This window comes from Kwoniella dendrophila, chromosome 2 (genome assembly GCF_036810415.1).
Source record: "Kwoniella dendrophila CBS 6074 chromosome 2, complete sequence".
NCBI lineage: Eukaryota > Fungi > Basidiomycota > Tremellomycetes > Tremellales > Cryptococcaceae > Kwoniella > Kwoniella dendrophila.
Genome location: NC_089477.1, coordinates 679,385 through 699,144, shown reverse-complemented (window position 1 = coordinate 699,144; position 19,760 = coordinate 679,385). Strand labels below are relative to the sequence as shown.

General features: G+C 38.7%; 6 protein-coding genes across 6 annotated transcripts; 3 read left to right on the top strand and 3 right to left on the bottom strand.

The window, feature by feature from the left end:
- Positions 1–59: 59 nt before the first annotated feature.
- L201_001679 (uncharacterized protein) lies at positions 60–1,634 on the top strand (the record flags this gene model as incomplete). Its single annotated transcript, XM_066217466.1, has 7 exons — positions 60–112; positions 178–261; positions 350–485; positions 571–591; positions 683–768; positions 894–1,331; positions 1,403–1,634. 7 exons carry the CDS (start codon positions 60–62, stop codon positions 1,632–1,634), a joined length of 1,050 nt encoding a protein of 349 aa, XP_066073563.1.
- Positions 1,635–2,107: 473 nt separating this feature from the next.
- Positions 2,108–6,956, bottom strand: L201_001678 (uncharacterized protein; the record flags this gene model as incomplete). Its single annotated transcript, XM_066217465.1, has 12 exons — positions 2,108–2,137; positions 2,198–2,350; positions 2,424–2,685; positions 2,749–3,124; positions 3,182–3,957; positions 4,013–4,857; positions 4,913–5,058; positions 5,182–5,262; positions 5,332–5,683; positions 5,740–5,858; positions 5,933–6,011; positions 6,090–6,956. The coding sequence occupies 12 exons, from the start codon at positions 6,954–6,956 to the stop codon at positions 2,108–2,110; spliced, it is 4,086 nt and encodes a 1,361-aa protein (XP_066073562.1).
- A 630-nt stretch (positions 6,957–7,586) lies between these two features.
- L201_001677 (uncharacterized protein) lies at positions 7,587–9,098 on the bottom strand (the record flags this gene model as incomplete). The annotated part of the gene is made up of 1 exon (XM_066217464.1): positions 7,587–9,098. One exon carries the CDS (start codon positions 9,096–9,098, stop codon positions 7,587–7,589), a length of 1,512 nt encoding a protein of 503 aa, XP_066073561.1.
- Positions 9,099–11,968: 2,870 nt separating this feature from the next.
- L201_001676 (uncharacterized protein) lies at positions 11,969–14,978 on the bottom strand (the record flags this gene model as incomplete). Its single annotated transcript, XM_066217463.1, has 3 exons — positions 11,969–12,472; positions 12,566–14,813; positions 14,881–14,978. The coding sequence occupies 3 exons, from the start codon at positions 14,976–14,978 to the stop codon at positions 11,969–11,971; spliced, it is 2,850 nt and encodes a 949-aa protein (XP_066073560.1).
- A 347-nt stretch (positions 14,979–15,325) lies between these two features.
- On the top strand, positions 15,326–16,537 carry L201_001675 (uncharacterized protein; the record flags this gene model as incomplete). Its single annotated transcript, XM_066217462.1, has 8 exons — positions 15,326–15,349; positions 15,406–15,479; positions 15,535–15,644; positions 15,707–15,793; positions 15,876–15,939; positions 16,001–16,092; positions 16,166–16,323; positions 16,403–16,537. The coding sequence occupies 8 exons, from the start codon at positions 15,326–15,328 to the stop codon at positions 16,535–16,537; spliced, it is 744 nt and encodes a 247-aa protein (XP_066073559.1).
- A 483-nt stretch (positions 16,538–17,020) lies between these two features.
- On the top strand, positions 17,021–19,160 carry L201_001674 (uncharacterized protein; the record flags this gene model as incomplete). The annotated part of the gene is made up of 3 exons (XM_066217461.1): positions 17,021–17,866; positions 17,946–18,198; positions 18,265–19,160. The coding sequence occupies 3 exons, from the start codon at positions 17,021–17,023 to the stop codon at positions 19,158–19,160; spliced, it is 1,995 nt and encodes a 664-aa protein (XP_066073558.1).
- Between the last annotated feature and the right edge of the window lie 600 nt (positions 19,161–19,760).

Here is a 19,760-nt window from a genome sequence, read left to right as displayed (position 1 = left end):
AACGCGTATAACATTCGAACGTCCAGCGGATCAAGCGATCTTTTGGTCATATAACCAATATGCCTCCGAATATCGAATCTGTCTTACCTCCTCTGAAGCCTGAATCTCTACAGTATGTATAACAAACTTACCTAAGATGCAATCCAGCTGATCGGGTCCATGACATAACCTTTGTAGGTGTATATATAGGTTACAGCGATATGTACCGCCAAAAGATGAAAGAAGGTATCCTAAAAGACGCTCAGCTGCTGTAGCTGTTGTGTAAGCCTAGTACCTTAGCTTACCTAGCGTATATCCATAGGTGAAGTGGTAGATTGAACACTGATGTTCTATGGTGTATTCTTTAAAGCTTATTTGTAGGTCGCTTAGGGGATTTATATGTACTACTATCTACCAGAGCAGGAGATATGCGTACTTATGCACATGATACTGCTTTACCTGGAGGTAAATATGAAGAAGGTGATATTCATGCGGAAGGTACGGCTGTGAGTATTCTTGGTATACAATTGAGTCATACTAGCTGGGTATTCTAAGCTGACTGAAGTGTTGTTTCTTTGTCTATGTATATAGAGGAGAGAAGCATTCGAAGAGGTAAATCCAAATTCATTTTTCTTTTGAGCCGATATTAGGATAGCTCTGAATAAGTTTTCTAACATGCAACCATATCTTGGATGTATTATAGATCGGTCTACCTATGGACACAGACAAAGTAAGGAAATTATGTGAATTAGAGAAATTTTTAACTGGTAATTCATTGATTGTTACTCCGTTAGTATTGCATCAATATCCCTCTACCTAGCTAGCTCTTCTAATACTTTCTCCTCCTTTGATGAGTTGATGAGAGGTAACTAACATGTAATTCGATTTAATCATTTACGTTTCATCACAACAAGAGTTGTATTCGTAATAACAGATCATACATTAACACCATTAATAAATCCATCAGAAGTTAAAAGATTATTTTCAATGCCATTAAATTCTTTTTTACATTCAAAACCATCAAAAATACCTTCATTTCATTATAGAATTTCACATAGAATTAATACAATCCCAAGTTGGGTAATTGATTCTATACCTCCACCACCATCCATATCATATGCAAATTCGAAAACTGTCAATACGAAAACTAGTGATAACAATGACGAAAAATGTAATCAGGATGAAGAAGAAGCAGAAGAAGATGACGATGAACAGGAAAAAGAAGAAATCAAAAATAGAAGTAAATTTTATAATTATAGAGATGTCAATTGGGGCAATGGTCCTGTAAGATTCCATAGATTCCTGACTGGAAGAGAAATTCAAGGTGTTAAACCTGTTTATGGATTAACTGCGTGAGTCATTATCTTCTTTTTATCTATTCTATCGGAATGAGAGTAATTAATTCAATAACTGAATGCTATAGAGCAATCTTGATTCAATCAGCTATGTTAGGGTATGATCAAAAACCAGATTTTCCAATTCATGCACCAGGTCAAGAATCAATGAAAGATAGAATACTATATGATGTGGGACATGGTCAAGGTCCTTTGAAAAGAGCTATTGACATAGAAGGCTTATGGGATGATTGGAAATTGGATGAAGCCGACGGCATGGAGATGAAACAGTTTAAGGATAATGCAAAAGCAAAATTATAAATACTATTGTCAACTAAATAAGGAGTCTGTTTGCTTCGCTCTGTTTAGAAACTATAGTAATCTGAATTCTGTTTGTACCGATCCTGTATTGTAGTTTACACGGTGTAACAAAATTGTTATTGTTGTATGCATATAGTATAATTATTCATATAACAAGATTGATTAGGTGAGCAACCCAAAAAGCAACTTCTAATATCCAGCTTTTCACGCTAGATAGCAAACTCAAGAGGTTGACTTCAAGGAGGTATTTCAGAGTTGTCAAGCTTGATTTGATTGAGAAAGAAAGAACTATTTACAATTAAATTAGAGTGTATTTTTACTTGCTACATAAACAAAAAGGGTAGCAATGTATCTTGATCTTCATCGTACGTTTGTCAAATTATACTATATTTTCTTCATTCATGTGTTGACATTTCTATTCCCAAGGGCAAGAGAAGGACGATAAAGGGGCTTAACAAAATAGGTTTGGGAAATTAACTGAATAAATCGGCCAATTCCTCGGTCTAAGAAAGCAAAGGATAAGCTGATATTACCAGGTCATTACACGGGAGGCAGCGACTAACCTTTTGAGCCATCAATTCTTTCCTACTCATATTTTTCAATGAAAGCTGTGCCAAACTTGCTTTCTTTTTTTGTATTTTATCTAATTTCTCTTCGATAGAATTTTTGATCATCAACTTAACAGCTAAGACAGGTCTTGTTTGACCCATTCGATGCTGTTAGATCATAAGCTATTAGCTATGTACTCAAAACACGAATAGCTAGGTGATCGAGGAATGAATCACTCACAATACGATCAATTGCTTGACTTTCGACAGAAGGGTTCCAATAAGGATCAACAAGATAACATCTTGATGCGACAGTTAAATTTAAACCTACACCACCAGCTCGAGTAGATACTAACAAGACTTCTATCTGCTTCTTATATTTTAAGGCGTCTATAGCTTTAGATCTCTCTTCTCTAGTCATTGTACCATCTAACCGAGCATAGCGGATGTTGGCTTCATCTAACATATCTGAAATCCGGTCAAGCATCGTTGTCCATTGAGAGCTATGACCATGGTCGAATTAGCGAAGAATCTTTCAAGGGTCAATTAGGCTTGCGACTACTTACAAGACAACACTTTTCGTTATCAAAGGTCTACCTTCATTATCTAATTCTTCTACACCGTCTTCATCGCCAGCAAAAGGATCGTAATGTGCCGAATTTGGATTCTTCTTTGATAGCGTAAGCAACTCATCGTGAAGATATTGCATTTTGGTGGATAAATTGGGTTTCTCTCCTGGAGGTCGAACATACTTCTTTCTTGCTGCTCGTTTGGGTTGATCAGTGACGACGTCGCCGGAAGGTTCACATTCCGGTGGAACAACTTCAATTACATCAGAAGGTAATCTAAGCATAGCGTTACAAGTTCCACATGCTCGAGCGATCGTAGCTTTCAATCGTTTGGAGTAATCGGAATACACTTGAGCTTTGAAACAAGCAGGACCTAATAGGTTTGAGTCAGGTAAGAGCCCGTATCGCAGGAAATGGATACACGACTTACAATAGAGATGCAAACATTTGGTCAGAATTGGTTTAACAGATAGTTTTTTGCCTTTAGGCTTTTCATCCTTTGTTTGAAATTCCTCTACACCACCTAAACCTATATCAGGGAAATAATCTCCATAATCATATCCGCATCCTGTACAAGACGCGCCAGCACCTTCTTTCAAGAAACAGCAGACAGCTACAGCTCTAGCTTGATTGAGACCATTTCTATCTATACCCTGGACAGCGACTTGATAATCCATGACAGTACCATCATAATCTTCCTCAACGGAGCCATTGGCAGCTAAATCTACGTGATTGCAAATTTGTCGAAGTCGAAGGACCTCCTGTAAGACGTTGGCGTAGTTCCTACTCAATTCGTTCTTTTCTCTCATCTTCCCTACAGCATCTTTTGCTTGAGTAGCTCGTGCATCGTAAACTTTCCTCTCATCTTCACGTAATTCAAGCCATAACTGTACTTCTTTTCTAGGTGGCAGGTTGAGAATCCTCTTACCGTCTTCAGAGGTTGAGTCTTTCGTTCGTCTTAATGTACAACATCGCATGACAAGTTGAAGTCGAGCGACACCGATCTGTTCTCCATATTTACAAGGCGATGAGATATACTGGGTGAAAACGTCTTTGTCATCGACAGGACTGACCCGAAGGAATTTGAAGAGTGCCCATACGTCTTCGATCTTGTTTTGAATTGGTGTACCAGAAAGAGCCACTCTTCGATCGGCTTCCAAAGCACAGGCTGCTTGAGATGCTACCGTAGATGCGGTTTTTATGTAACTAAAGATTTCGTCAGCATTATTCACTTTACGCCGCCGGTCGATGTCAGACTCACTGAGCTTCATCTAGGACTATTCTGAACCAATCAATCGCTTGCAAAGGACTAGTCTCCGTCAATGGAACCTTCGCTCTGCCTTTACCTTTTTTGGTTGATTTCATCAAAGCAGCTACTTCCATAGCTTTAATTTCCGCTTCCACCTCTGGTTTGGTAGCTCGACCGTTGGTAGATGTATCACCAGAAACCTCGATTTCTTCTCCACTATTTTCGGCAGTCTCGGTGGGTGTATTTGATTCGGTTTCTGCTCCTGTTTGCTTGGAGAATTCGTTGGCAAGGGTGTTGTAAGAGGTGATGACGATATCAAAGTCTGATATGAATTGTGGATCTGGTCTTCTACTTGGGCCATGATAGATATACACCTTAAGTACATCGAAATCGTCTAGTAATTCATCTTCGGAAGAATCTTCACCATTTGGCTTCGGTGGTTTCCATTTTCTTTCGATGACTTTTGGAGGCATGACTCCAGCTGCTCCACCAACGATTTCAACAGGACCATTCCAATGTTCTTTGATTTGATCTTCCCAATTGACAATGGTTGACATTGGACAGACCAACAAGGTACCTTTTGATTTGGTAGAAATACGTGATCGACGATTGGAAAGAGCTTTGTTCAAGTCTGCATCTCGCTTCCGCTTTTTACCTTTACTATCAATAATGTCGGCATCGATGTCAGGCATACCAAACACCTTGGTCTTGAAAGACGATTTCAGGTCACTATCGTCTTTTTCGGCAGCATTAGAATTTGTTTCGATTCTCTCTATCTTGCTCTTCGCCCAATCGTGTGCTGAGCTTCGTGTTGCGGCAATGAGTGATACTACGGACAAGGTTTTACCCAGACCCATCTACGAAATGTCAAGTCAGCCATATAGTTCAATCAGGAGAAGCTGATTCACTCACATCGTCTGCCAAAATCGCACCTTTACTATCATCCGGCCTCTCTCCTTTCTTCGCTCGTATTTCTTCGCCCGTTATCTTATTTTTCCAAGTTCTAACCTTGCCTTTATCATCTCGTAAACCTTCCCAAAGAGATCCCGGATCATCTGCTTTATCCTTTTCCTTTTCCTTAGATTTCCCATCTTGCTCTTCCGAATTGGTGGCGTCGGTGCTATCTTCCCGTTTGAGCGCTTTCAAAACCTTTTTAGCGTTCTTTTTCGCTTGTTTCATACTCAAGGAATCCTGTTCACGTTGAAGAAAGAAGGTTAAAGCCCGTCGCTGATGGGGGAAGAGGTTGGTTTTGATGAGCGGACCTATACTCAGTGGATTTATGGCAAAATCAGTATGACTTGTCGAAAGAGAAAAGCGGGAGACAGACTTACCTGGATCACTTTGTTCTAATTCTCCACCATTGTCCAAACTTTTGAATACTTCATCAACCTGTTTCCTTTGTACTTCTACCTGTGTTGCCTTATCTCGGTCTCTGTCCGAAAATACCATTCCAAATCCATTACCAGCTTGAGCCCTCCTTTGCGCTAATAATGTCATTTGAGCAGCTATGTGACCACCTCCATGGGCATTTTCGTATCTCGGACGTTCAGTATGTCGAGCTGGATCATAGGGTGGGACTGGATCAAGTAGGTAGAGGGAAAGGGTTGCAAGCATATTGGCTATATATTGCACATTTGAAGGTAAAGTGAAAAGGAGGACGTTGACTCGAACTGCAAAATGGACCTATTACAGAATGTTACTTTCTCATAGTATTTTGGCAACGGATCGAGTGTACTCACTGATTCAGGCTGTACTCTTTGTACAAATCCCTCTAGCCTGACTAAACCTCTTTGCATGAGCGCAGCCAAAGGGTCTGCTACTTGAGCGTCGAGATCACCAACAAAGGTTGTGAGACCAGCTAAAAATATGTCATCAGCTTCATTCATTGTCTGATTCGATCATCAAGATTCGATCATTAAGATAATAGCTCACGAGTCACAACCTGTATGGTATCTCTCATGAGTATATTACCTGGTTCTCCCTTTCTTGCCGGTTGACCTGCTTGTTTATGCTGTAAAAATAGAAAATCTCGTCAGCTGACTGATTCTAAGAATAGGTTCTTGTGCCAGTGGAATCGTTCTTGACATACTTTCAATTTAACTCTCAATAATTCTGCACCTCTGTAATCTACAACATCGTATCTCTCTTTACTTCCTTGAGGAGGTTGAGCACCAACCACAACAGCAGGACATGGATAAAGCATTATAGCTTGTGACCATAATGCACCGATACAAATTGGCTGTTTATCGACATTTGGTGGAGGTGGTGAAGGTATATTTCTACTTGTTAAATCTATTGCCGATGAAGCATCTTTTCCTGTTGAGCTTGAAGAATGTGAAGATGGTGGTGGTAAACCATTAACACCTATAGCATGTGGTATACGTTGAGATTGTTGTGAATTGGAATTGGAACCTATGAATGAATTATTACTGTTTGGTGGCCAGACTGCTCCTGCTGAAGAAGAAGAGGAAGCATTTCCATTCGCCAATTGACTAAAACCACCAATTTGTTTACTTGGACCTGCTACTGAAGCAGATGAAGGTGATTTCATATTTGATCCAGTATAAACTATACCATTTGAGTCTATCGTGTCATTCGAAGCAAGGTGAGGTTGTTGTTCCAGAGAAGAAGTGGAAAACAAAGGATCATTTGAAGATGATGTTGGTTTGGGGGTTATATTGTTTGCTGAAGTTGAAAATGAAGATGAAAAAGGTCCGTGCGAATGACCGGCGGTAGTATTTTGTTTGAAAGATGAAGATGAAGTGGTCAAAGCGTGAGATGGTGATGAGGCGATGCCCGGTTGACTGTTTGGATGATGATGGTCGTTGTTGACTAAAGTTGACTGGACATCATCACCTGAGTCATCTCCAGTCAGATCTATTGATGTATCATTTTGATTAATCTTATTGCCAAGTGGAGGTTGTTGATTTTCAGCAGAGGTGGCGAAGGAACTCATATGCAGTAAAACACTCTTCTCTTTTGAGCTACTGTGATAGCTTGGTAGGTACAAAGCTGTTTGAGGGTTATATATACATTGAGCAGTGGTGTTGATGATGTGGTTGACTATGATATACACCGATTGATCAGATGACTAGATTATCTATTCTTTGTTTTCATGAAAGGAGCGTTCGATATTTCTTTCTGTGCTCTTTTTTTGATCATGTATAACGAGATTTCTGTAGCCGATGGCGACTTCTTTGTTTAAACTTGCCACCACCGTACGTACAACCATAGCGGCCAAGTCCGCTTACTAAGCAGTGGGAAACATTTCTGAGTGCTATTCCTCTGTGATTATGGAGATATGCATGACAAAGACAAGTTGAAGACCATAAGAACTGCGTGTGCAATGGACAGAACTAAAATATAGATATGCATAATCGTTAAGAACATCAGAAGTAGAACATGAAAATTTATCGTTAAATCGTTCGTTAAATATGAAATGTATAGACAGAGAACAGGAATTAATAATGCTAAATTTGACAACCGCTTTTCATTGATATATATAAATGTATATGAATATAGTCCTTTATTAATTAGAATGTAGAATTACAATTGAGTATACAAGAGCGAGAAGTAGTTGAAGAAATTAAAATCTTGTCCATTCTACAGGTAATGCTTTTCTATCCGGTAAGCTTTTTCTTGAAGAGCTACTTCCGATTGACGATGATGTTGAAGATGAAGCAAGTGATTTAAAACTTTGATTTTTCATTCTGAATTCTTGCCCAGTTGACAAAGAATTCAGGAAAGAATGATCACTTTTCAATGATAAAGGACTGTTTGAATCGTTTGACGATCTACCACTTCTTCTATCTTTTTTAGGTGCATAAGGAGCAGCTGGTCTATTACTTGAGGAAGAAGTAGATTTTCGACTAGGTAAAGGTGTTTTGAAGTTTGCACTTGAAGTCGATCTAGTAGGTGGTAAAGGGAATCTCATTGATCGACTTTCGAAACCATCAAGATCGGAATCTGATGAAGAAGAAGGTGTAGTTGGAGATGGACCTGAAAATTCTGAATCTGATGAAGAACACTCGAATTTTTCACCACATGAAGTCAATAAATCTTCTAAAGCTGTAGCTAAATCGATATGATCATCAGGAGATTTCCTTTTGGTTGATTTTGATTTAGGTTTTCTGCATTTGGTAGGAGTTACTGGAGAACCAATTTTAGGAGCATATGATCTAGATGCCCATTCTATAGAAGAGATAATTGGTAGAGAAGGAAGTAAACTTCCAGAAGTAGGTGAAGTAGCTGTTCTTGGAGTTAAAATCAAATCTGATTCAGCAGATGAAGCGTTTGATATAGCACTGAAAAGGTTATTGTGACTATTTGCGCTTGTTGGTGTAGCGACAGGAGTGAGAAACCTTGTTGTAAGAGTCAAAGGTGGTGGTCTTCTTGCACTGTTGCCCATCTTTATTGATTCAGCGAGTGTGGGTGATTTTGTTGTGTTAATTGTTGGTGTATATAGATGGCCACCTAAAGTATCTTCTGTCATTTCGACATCAGGTTCAAATGAATCTGATGAAAATGGTATACTAGTTGACCAACCGAATGGATCTTCGCTTTCCATCAAAGGTGTAGTGATTTCATGTTCAGTTTCACCTTCTGTAAAAGCTGTGTTACTCATTAAACTACCTTTGCTTGACCATGATAATCTATTCAATTTTGCGTCCATTTCCATATCTTCATCAATATCTCTTGGTACGTTGATGGGTGCTGTTCTCCAAGCTTCAATATTTCGTCGGTTTAACGATGATGAGGAGGGTGCAGGTGAAGGCGATGGGGTAGGGAATACTTCACTTGAGGCAGTGGCCGAAGGTATATTGTACATGATTTCGTTATGGTTGTATGATTCTTCTTCAGATTCTAAAACGGTGAATAAGCCAAGTTGAGCCGGTGCAGTCATGTTAATGTGTCTTGCTCTGTTTCTTCTTGGTGAGTAGACAGGTGGTTTAGGTGCCTTTCTGTGTGGTGCTGGTGGTGAGACTGGAATAGAAGGAAAGAAAGATGATGAGAGGTCGGAAAGATATAACTGTGTACTGATCGGAGTCAAACAATATCGTGGTTGAGGTTGTGATAATTGAGTTCGAGCGTGGTTCATACTATGTTTAAGAAGATTTCCCAATACTGTAGTGTATTCGGTCAACGATAAAAGAAATATTCTGGAAGGAGGAAAGTATGGTTAGTTGAGCTATTTCCATTTATATTGGTACAACTGCGACGCAAACTTACAAGATGAATTGTTGATGTAGCTGAATAAATATATGTTATAAATTGATATGCTTGAGATAGAAGTTGAAGATACGTTTTGATTGAATATGAAAGAAAGACCAAAAGTTGAGGGAAATGCGAGAAATGTTATAATCCTGTATAAGTATATGTATAAGTTTTAAATGATCTATGTTTATGTCCATGTATATTATGATAACAATAAGAAATGATAAAGTCGTGTGAAACGCGAGGAATGTTTTAAAGATGGATTTGAACAATAAGAAAGAAGCCAAGTAAAGGAAGGTGAAGATAATTCAACTTCTGTAATCGGTACAAATATTGATTGTTCTCTGTAACGTGTATATACAGTTACACCGACTTGATGAAGAATGTTAAATAAGTAACCAGTCTACCAGAGACTTGAACAAAAAGAATATAATGATACTGTAAAAAGATGATCGATGGGAAAGAAAAGTTATGACAAAGATGAAAGAGGGGATCTACGTTTTATAAAAGAACAATGAACAATAAAAAGACTTTTTTTTTAAATTGTCTTTTTGTTGTTTTCGGAGGTTTTGCGAAGGAAGGCAAGGGTCGGCGCCGCGAGTTTTTGATCATCAAAAGACTAACTCACCTATTGTTCTGCTATTGTTTTATTGTTGCTTATTATCGATGTTCCGGATTCTGATACCAGGGTGTATGATATATGGAGACTGAGAAAAGATAACGTTGATTTATTGAATGGAATGAATGGATGTCTTGGAGATAAGGGAATCTAAGACTATTTAAGGTTAAGAGCAAAAGGGTTTTTCGATATTATGAGTCAAAAATGATCGTTGTTATTACTAAAGGAATGTAAGATTAATTATCAATTGAATTGAATTGTTATTCAAGTGAGTCAATCGTGACTCAGAAGTCAAGTCAATTCAATTCAGTTTGGGATGAGATGAGACAAAGATAAAAAGGAAAAATGAGGGCGACTGTTTTGTCTTGGTCTTTTTGTATCTTTCTTGATCTTGATCTTGATTTTGATTTCTTTTTGACCGAGCTCTTTTCGACGCGCGTTAGTAAGTTACTATTTGACGATAGATGCATCGCGTTTTGACTTGCTCCACAGAAGGGATTTACCTTTGATGCACTTGACGACGAAGACATTTGAAAGATTGATAAGGTAGAATAGAAGAAGAAGAATACCAGAAAATACACCAGAAAAGAAAAAAAAAGACAAAAAGATGATCAAAGCTTTCTTACTTGAGGTACGGTTGTACACTGCTACAAAACTCCATCGGACTAAAATACGCGTTGATCAATGCGAAATTGTCCTCTTTTTCTTTTTCTTACGTTTTAAGGGTTAAGGTACATGAGACCAATGCTAGTTTATCCTACCTTTCTATTGTTTGAAGTCTTATACCATACGATATGAGAATAAAGCTCCGAGACAGTCGCTGACGACATCCGAGCAGGTAGTCAACTCGGTTTCATAACTACACCTACAAAACATCCATTCAATTTCCGATGGGATCCAAGCGTTATCCTTGTATATAGTTCTTTCATCTCATCTGTAACCCTGTAAGCAGTGTCCGAACGAGTAATGATAAACAAACGTAGCAAGCAAGAATCGTATGTTTTCCTCTGATACACAGACACAAACTTTATTTTGAACACAGACAAACGTTTCATACAAACAAGTTTCTCATTCTCCGTTTCCCTTTCAGATATGAAGCAAGAGCCATAAAGTAAACAAAGGTGACAAGAATCGATCCAGCTATTGGAGTAACAACCAAGATGAATCGATAAAGAACTAAAAAGAAGATCAAGCGCGATGAGGGGAGTATCTTATACGCTCTGACCTGTTTATATAAGTACCTCGAGATCGCTCAGCGACCGTGATCCACATTGCAGCATAGCATAGTGCTGAAAGATAGAACCCGTCTATCACCGAATGGACCAATGAGTAGAAACTAACCAAACGTCTCAACAACGAATTCCGCATCCACATTGGCGAAGTAGTTCTTGGTATACAAGTACGAGGCGTGAGAAGTATGATATTCGAGAAGCTCTTCAGATCATTTCGTTGGATTACATTCCGTATTCCTTCGAATATTATCTCTCCAACGATATAACCTTAATAAGAATATTTAGCTGTGTAATTCTTGTGTGATAAGTACAGCTTCTCACAGCGGTCAAAACCTCCAATCACCATGTGCTGCAGAATCACAAGTCCGCAAATATCGGTTGCCTTTTGCTCCAATAAGATTGCTAATGCTCTTTGAGCAGCACGCTGATGAATCATTCGTGGACAGTAACGTAAACAATGATGTTCCGAAACATGGCTTTTGAATAGACGAACGATCCACAAATCACTAAATTATAAGGATTGCATTTGTGGCTTCTCCACCAAATCAAAGGAAACGGTATGTGCACTCAATGAATTGAATGGGAAGCGAGGAAATAAGGTGTGGACGAAGCCTTAGAGCTTTTTCAATAGATCTACTGTTAGCGTGAGAGCGCAAGGATTCAGAGTCAAAGCTACCAAGTTGTACATGGTTGTTACAGTATTTGTCATCTCGGCGCTAGTTTAGCACTAAGCGATAATCCTTCGATATACATATGGTCTAGTGGATGCGCTACGTTTGAGTATGATCAATCGTATAACACGATCTGATACTAAATCAACTTATGAAGAGGTCTTGCAACAACAGAAAAAGACTGTACATAGCAAATAAAGTTCAATATATTCGCAAAATTACAAAGATAGATCTACCTTTTCCCAGCAACCATTCTTTCCAATTCCCCCGTACCATAAACTTGGAATTCACCACTTGCACCACCAGCACCCATCATATTATTTATATTTTTACGTTTATTCGTTGCTGATCCAGCAAATGCACCTAATTTACCACCAGATTTAATCATTCTACCTTGTTTCCTTACTGCTTCGTACATTCTTCTTTCAGTTTCATTTCTTGCTGTTAGTTCTTTTCCACCACTCTGTTGTTCTTCTTCTTGGTCATCGTCATCATCATCATCCTGATGTTTCCTCTTTTTGACAGGTGCAGTTGCAGAACTAGTCACTTTTGTAGAAGGTTTGGCTTTAGCATTGGTTGTGGAAGTTAATTGTCCAGGTGCTTCACGTAATGCAAATGATTTGGCTAAATGTCCTAAATGAATTGATTTTATATGGAAAAATTTCTTTTCTTCCAAAGGATGTGTAGAATATGCTCTAATGAAAGATGAGAATGCTTTTCTGGCTAATGATGCGTTCTATAGGGTAATAGGATGATTAGCGATACATCCTTTTATCGATTAAATGCGCTGAGAGCGGATAAACTGTTCGGTCGAAAATCAAGAACTTACCTGTTCAGCATCCAAGACCCATCTTTCGAAACCTAATTGGACTTCTGTTGCTCTACCTTCAAATTCATAACCTTTTCCGCCGAAACCTTTTCTCAAAACATCTTCTACACCAACCTGGTTCAATTTGACATTGGAGGTAGATTTACCTTCTGCATTACCCATTTTGTTTTCAACCCATGGAACCCATTCTTGTTCATTTTCACTTATAAATGCCCAAGCTTCACCACCTTTACCTGCTCTTGCTGTTCTACCTACTCGATGTACATATTCATTTGCTCCACCTTCAGTGGGTAAATCATATTGAATTACGGCTCTGACTAAAGGTAAATCCAAACCTCTTGATGCAACTGAAGTAGCGAATAATACTGAAGGTTGATTTGATCCAGTTGCAAATGATTTCAAAGATGCCATACGTGTTCTGAGTGGTAATGATCCATGTAATCGATGTAAGGTTGTATTTGGGAATAATGGTGATGACAGTGTAATCAATTCGGACTCGGATGCCTTCTTAGCTTTCTTCGATTTAGCTTTTTTGGGTTTATTACTTGCGGAATCTACTCCATCTGCACTTTCATTTCCATCGTCTTCGGCATTTTCCTCCTCTCCCTCCTCAGCTGCAGATGCCTCTCCCATCTGAACGCCACCAAGAAGCTTCCAATGGAAATCAACTGAATCTGTAGAACTCAAAAAGACTATTATCTTGGTACCCTTTTCTGCGTCTTGCTTGGCAGCTGATGCTATAAGAGATCGTAGTAAAGCTACGAGAGCGACTAGTCTCAATTTTGTTGGAATTACAACGTATTTTTGCGAGAGTTGAGATGGCGGTGTGAATTTATCCTCTGATTCCTGAGGTATGACAATAGCACCAGCTTCTTCCATAGCGGCTTTGACAGCATCTGTTTTTCCATCAATTGTAGTATCGTTATTTGGATCTTTTGACTTGTTGTCTTTTTCAGCACGGAAAAGGATAGGATCTCTTAAAGCCATTCCGGATAATTTTTCGACTTTGGCATCAACTGTAGCTGAACATAAAATATTTGTTCTACCTCTATTCCAGAAAGACCATCTCATTGAACCACCACCTTCTTCATCTAATTCTTTTTCAACATTAATTTCATTTTTTCTTCTACCTTCTAAAGCTTTTAAAATACCTTTAATAGTTTCTTCAAAACCTAGATCCATCAACCTATCAGCTTCATCTAAAACTAGAAACATTGTTTTTGCACATTGAAATGATGATGTATTTTGTAAATGATCTAATAATCTACCAGGTGTAGAAACTAATATAGGTACACCCTTTCTCAATCTTGCCTTTTCATGTGTTCTTGTTGAACCTCCAGTTAACAATCCAGAAACTAACCATCGGGTAAATTGTCTATCATCCTCATCATCATCTGAACCCAACTTCATCGATATTAACTGTTCAACTACTTTAGATATTTGTTGAGCTAATTCCCTTGTAGGTGCTAATATGATTGCCAATGTACCGATAGATCTATCAATATAAGATAATTTAGACAAAGGTAATAATGTTTGAATAATAGGTAAAAGGTATGATAATGTTTTACCAGAACCTGTTTGAGCTTGAATCAATACATCTCTAAGTGGTTTTGATGTATCTCCAATTCGATCTGGATCAAGTGGCGACGAAAGCATGTATGGTAAGCACGATCTTTGAATCCCGGTAGGGTTATCTACATGCATCTTGGTTTTCAAATGTCTAACCAATAAAGGATCCATACCTAAACCTTCGAATGTTGATGTATCGCTTACTAGCGGTGCATTGGAAGGAGCACCAACAGGTTGGACAGGTTCAGCTGAGGTCGAAGGTTTCGGAAGGGGATCAGCAGTGAATAAGGAGGAGATGAATTGCGGTGCGGCTTTGGCCTGAGTAGACGTTGAAGTTGATGGAGCAGATGATCGAGATGGTCCAGCTTCAGGTCTGCTGAAAGCGGGGTGTCGATTTGATGGTTGAGCAGGAAATGATGATCTTGGTTTAGGTGCTGAAGAGCCGACGTTCCTTTGTATAGATTGAGATCGTGACGGTCCTGCTACAGCATTAACGTTTGCACTAACGCTTCTAGCTTGAGGAGCTTGCTGAGGTGCAGGCCGTGGTTTAGGAGGAGCTGGATAAGTAACGGGAACAGGAGCTGGAGCCGCTTGAGAAGAAGGTGGTGGTGGCGGTATCGAAGTAGCATTTTGCTTTACCGATTTGTATGAGTCTCGAGCATCCCGCTTTGCTTTGACACTGATGTATATCATGGTTCAGCTGTCTACCAATGCAACATAGAGGACAAGACGAGTCTTGAGCTTACCGATCAGTCCATCTTCCACCCTTCTTCGCTACCACTTGTCTAACTGCTAAACCCGAAGCAGGAGTAGCAAAGTTCAACTCTATACCATCGTCTGCCATGTTGTAAGTTGTTCTAGTTGAAAATACCTAGATAAGCTATATATATTCCTATGTCAAAGATATGTATTGTAGCTGTTTTAACATTTTTGTATTTTTCTGGGTGGACCTAAAAATCTCTTAGAATACAGCTCAGGCACCGATGAATCACGTGGACAGAATATGAGGTGTAAAATTAAGGTGTATTGACTTGATATATTTGACTTTTTCAAGGTGGAGGACGTTCTTGTTTTTGTTTTTCGCTTTTTGTGTTCCGCGGATTACTGTATGATAAGCTAGGAATACTATACGACTCAGTTACGTAGCTTGTTGATGAGCTCCATATAGTATTAGAGGATTCTGAGAGGAGAATGTTCGTCCTTGTCGGTGTGAGGGTGAGCTAGTTTTTGAACCCCTCTTTGCGCGATAACTTAGCTGAACTTCTATATAGGATACAGTCCCAATCGCCCCAAAGACATTCGACATCTCGCCTGCAATAACGATACAGGATGCTTTGAACAAGAAGTAAGCTCTGATATTGACTACGATCTCGAATATGAGCTTATGTCACAATTATCAGGTACGCGAACAAGCTTGTACCGGATAAAGGTCTAGCTTTATCTGTTTTTGATATACTTACGGCTGAAGATGGAAAAGTTACGTGGGGAAATGGCCAAATGTATTATAAAGGTCAGTCAGCTGGAGGCTTAGAACGGTATCATGATCAAGCTGAATATCAAACCGTCAAACAGTTTCTTTCCGATTAATGCTATTCGCACCTTTTGTTGGTGAAGTTATAGTTGGAAAAGTAGTATCAACGACGAAATCTTATGTTCGAGGTACGTCTTTATATCTTCATTAGTATGATCCATAGCATTCGTAAATATTCCATCTGGCTGACCCAATTGCTCATATCTTTAGTCAGCTTGGGCTTCTTCCAAGATATCTATATAGTCCCATCCCTTCTTCCTCCTAACTCCTCCTAGTAAGCTGAACAGATCCCGCCGATCTATCTCGACAGCTGATCTTTCTTAAACCTTATGCAGTGATCCATCCCAGAAAAAGTTCTTTTGGGTATCACCAGATGACGAAGGAACCCTCTTGACTCCAGAACAACTAGCAAACAGTATAGTAGCAGGTCAGTGTCCTAATTTCACCTGATCTACTCACAGGGTTACCGCTGAGCTGCAAGGTTGACGCTACGATTTCAGATCGACTATATATCGATGAAGGAGAACCAATACGATTCAGAGTAGATTCAGTAGATTGGCAAGATGTCAGACCTACACCTCAGAGTATGTTGGCTGCACAAGAAGGAGAAGCGGTACCTGATAAGGATCCAATAGAAAAAGCTGGGTTCAAGATTTTGGTGAGTCAAGTTCATGCTGTTATCAGCTCATACATCCCTTGGTTGAAGCGAACAAGCTAACGATTTTATGCACTTTCAGGCTACAATTGCTGAATCTGGTTTAGGTGTTACATCGTGGTGGTCACAAGGTGAATATCAGGAGGAGGACGGCGAAGCGACAGTCCAGGAGGGTGAATTCTACGATGAAGGCCAGCCGAAGGAGGAGAACATATAGTGTTGAATGATTCGAACATCGATCGATTTATACGTATACACGGCATGTATACATTTAAAAAGAACTTGACTAGATATCCTTTGAAGATAAATACATAACTCTTCCTTTACGTCTCAAATGCCATATTGCTCTACTCGTCTTGATCCTTACTCGTCACGACCGACTGTCAGATGCTCACACATAGCTTGCATGGGAATTATATAAAGTGAGTCAATTTCTAGGTGATCGAGCGAAATTCAACGTGAAATAGATCAAAGAACTGAATTAATCGGTTGACCTTCCGTCGGAACTCGAGAAGCGGCTCGAACGCGAAGATGAAAACATTACCTTGCGTTACTTGACCCTTATATACAACATGTTTGGTATATATACAATGATTGATCACATAGTAGATCATGCCAGCTCTGAGAACCGCCTTTTAACAACCAAGAGACAGTGACCAAAGATATCGCTGCTTCAAGGAATGTCTCTGAGGTATCAAATATGGGATTAGAAATATACGGATACGGTCAAGAGGAATTTTCAGATTCTGATGATGGATATGGATATGGGTATGGCGGAGGAGGTTATGAAGGATTTACAGATGATATCGCAGATGAAGATGAATATTATGCATATGAAGCTTCGTTAGAATTCGAAGAAATGGAAAGACGTAGAAGACGTAGAGATGAAGGATATGATTCTGATCCATATTCATCAGATCAAGAAGAATCTATGTCTTCTAGTAGTTCATCATCAAGTGAGAATTCTGATCTTGACGAAGAAGATATCGAAGAGAAAGCTGTGAATTATACATCAAGAAAGGAAATTAGAAGAAAATCACAATTGACTGAAATCATCGAAATTATATTGTTAATTCTGAATAGATGGAATAAGGACGGTTTCATAGAAAATGAAATCAGAAGAATTGAAGAGAAATCAATTACAGATGAGCAAAAGAGATTAGAGAGACTGGCTAAGGCAAATCAAGCAGGCTTATACATGCCGAATAATGGTCATGGTCAAGATATCAAAGGTAAAGGAAAGATAAAACTTAGAAATGGTAATTCGATCAACTCGAAAAAATCAAAGACAGTTAACAAGTTTGAAACACCTTGGACGAGATTGATAGAATTGATAAGAAGTCTGAAAGTAGATGGTAACGCAGATAAAGATCCTCTCGAAGTGAGAATTTGTTTAGGTATAGCTCACCATTTGATTCAAGAGAAAATCTTACGTTTACTCGATGATAAAAGCTATATACATACTTTATCGGGAATCGAAGCTAGAACAGCTAGATCTTTTAGATCTACGAAAATTCAATTGCCTGAAGGGTTTCGACTAATAACAGTGAGTTGCCATTTCCAATATCCAACCGGTATACCTGCCTCCCATTGCGTTTTATTGATTTTTGGGTAAACCTTTCCAGTCAAACTCGAACACCGCTATCTTGTTACAGCAGATTCCAAATTTCCTCTTACTTCGTTTAATTCGCTATTCATTGCATTACGACCAAGATAAACCCCACAAACTCGATTTATCTCATTTACCTTACATCAATGTCAATCCTGTATTGGAATCATTAGATTTTCAATCATTACTTGAATTGGTAGGCTCAAGTAGTTCAAATGTACGTTATGTTGATTTCTCAAACAACAAAATGGATAACCAGTCAAGATGGAGTAAGTCTCAGAGTCTAAACAAGTCACAAACGCAGAAATCTAATCTCGAAATCAAATTTGTCATAGGTCCAACCGAAAGTGATTTCCCAAACTTCCATATATTTCCATTCCCAAATATTCAAATAATAGATTTGAGGAATATACCTACTTTGAAAACTCTTCCACTAAGTATAGTAAGGTTAACTAGATTACGTAGAATCCTATGTAAAGGTACACCTATAATACCAAAAACCAAAAGCTCATCCGATGATGATTACTTGTATGGTTATGATTATGGTCAACCAAATCAAAATTCGGATTGTGTTGTTAGAATGTGTAATAAAGATAGAAAAACAAGTTTGGTTAATTATTGTATATTGTCTTTGAATAAACTAAAATATCAAATCCTCGATCATAGAAATGATTCAGATGGAAACGCAAACAAGAGGACGAAGCAAATTGACAGTTGCGCTAAAGACGGCCGTGGAGGGGAAACAGCGATAGAAAAAGCAGAATTACAATCAGAACCTGAACCTGAAGTCGGATCCGAGAAATTGGAAAAAAATATCAAAGAATATCTACCTTCTAGACACTTAGTAGTATATGAACAGTCATATAGATGTGAAAGGTGTTTCGAATTTCAAATCATTGAAGGTCCTCTACAAATTGGACATGGAAATGGATCTAGTGTTACGAAGCGTGAAGACCAGAAAGGTGGATTTAGTTGGGTATTTCATAATTCAATGTCAATCAAACAATCTGGCTGGATATTTAGAGATCCAAAGATAGATAAAGGGACCCATGCAGCTGTAACGAATGACTCGAGACAGGATGAACGAACAAAACTCAAATCGCAAAGAAAAGTAATTTTAGTTTCAGGTAAATGTTGTTTAAAATGTAAGAAAGAAATTGCAACGAAACATTCAAAATTGAACGTCTTCACGCCAAAGCCACTAAGAGCGGATATGGGTTGGGCTTTTTGATATAATCAGACTAGATGATTGGGTTCTATTACTATTTGTTTCGTAATCGCATTGATTACGTTTAAATGGCCTTTGCAAATGATACTTTACTGTTCACTTCATGTATTCATTGGAGGACTGAGACCAGGGTACACTTGAGATTGATCTTGGCAGCAGCAGAACTTCATCATGCAATTCAACAGATTCAATGCTCAAGATATACCGTTGGATTAGTATAAGGTTGATCATGTTGATGAAATGGAACTGCAATTGTAAGTTAGGCTAACGCAACAATGTCTATATCGTGTTTCTGATATGTTGAAATCAGTCAATCAGGAATAGCTGCCTGCTGATAAGTGTTATCTTCTAGTAAGAATGCTATTATAGGTCAGACGGTGGGGTTGTTGTCAAGTCTATCATTCAGCTAACAATCCTTGCTAAATGACTATGCAGACTCCTTATTCCGATCACAGTCCCAACGATGCTCATGTATCATACAATCCCTCTTATCTTACGAATATATCGAGTTTTGTTGTATTTCTGAATGCAAAGGTTCATCACGCTACCGTAAAAAGAGAAAAACCTAAACAAATACAGCCTAAATCCTAATTATCCAATTTA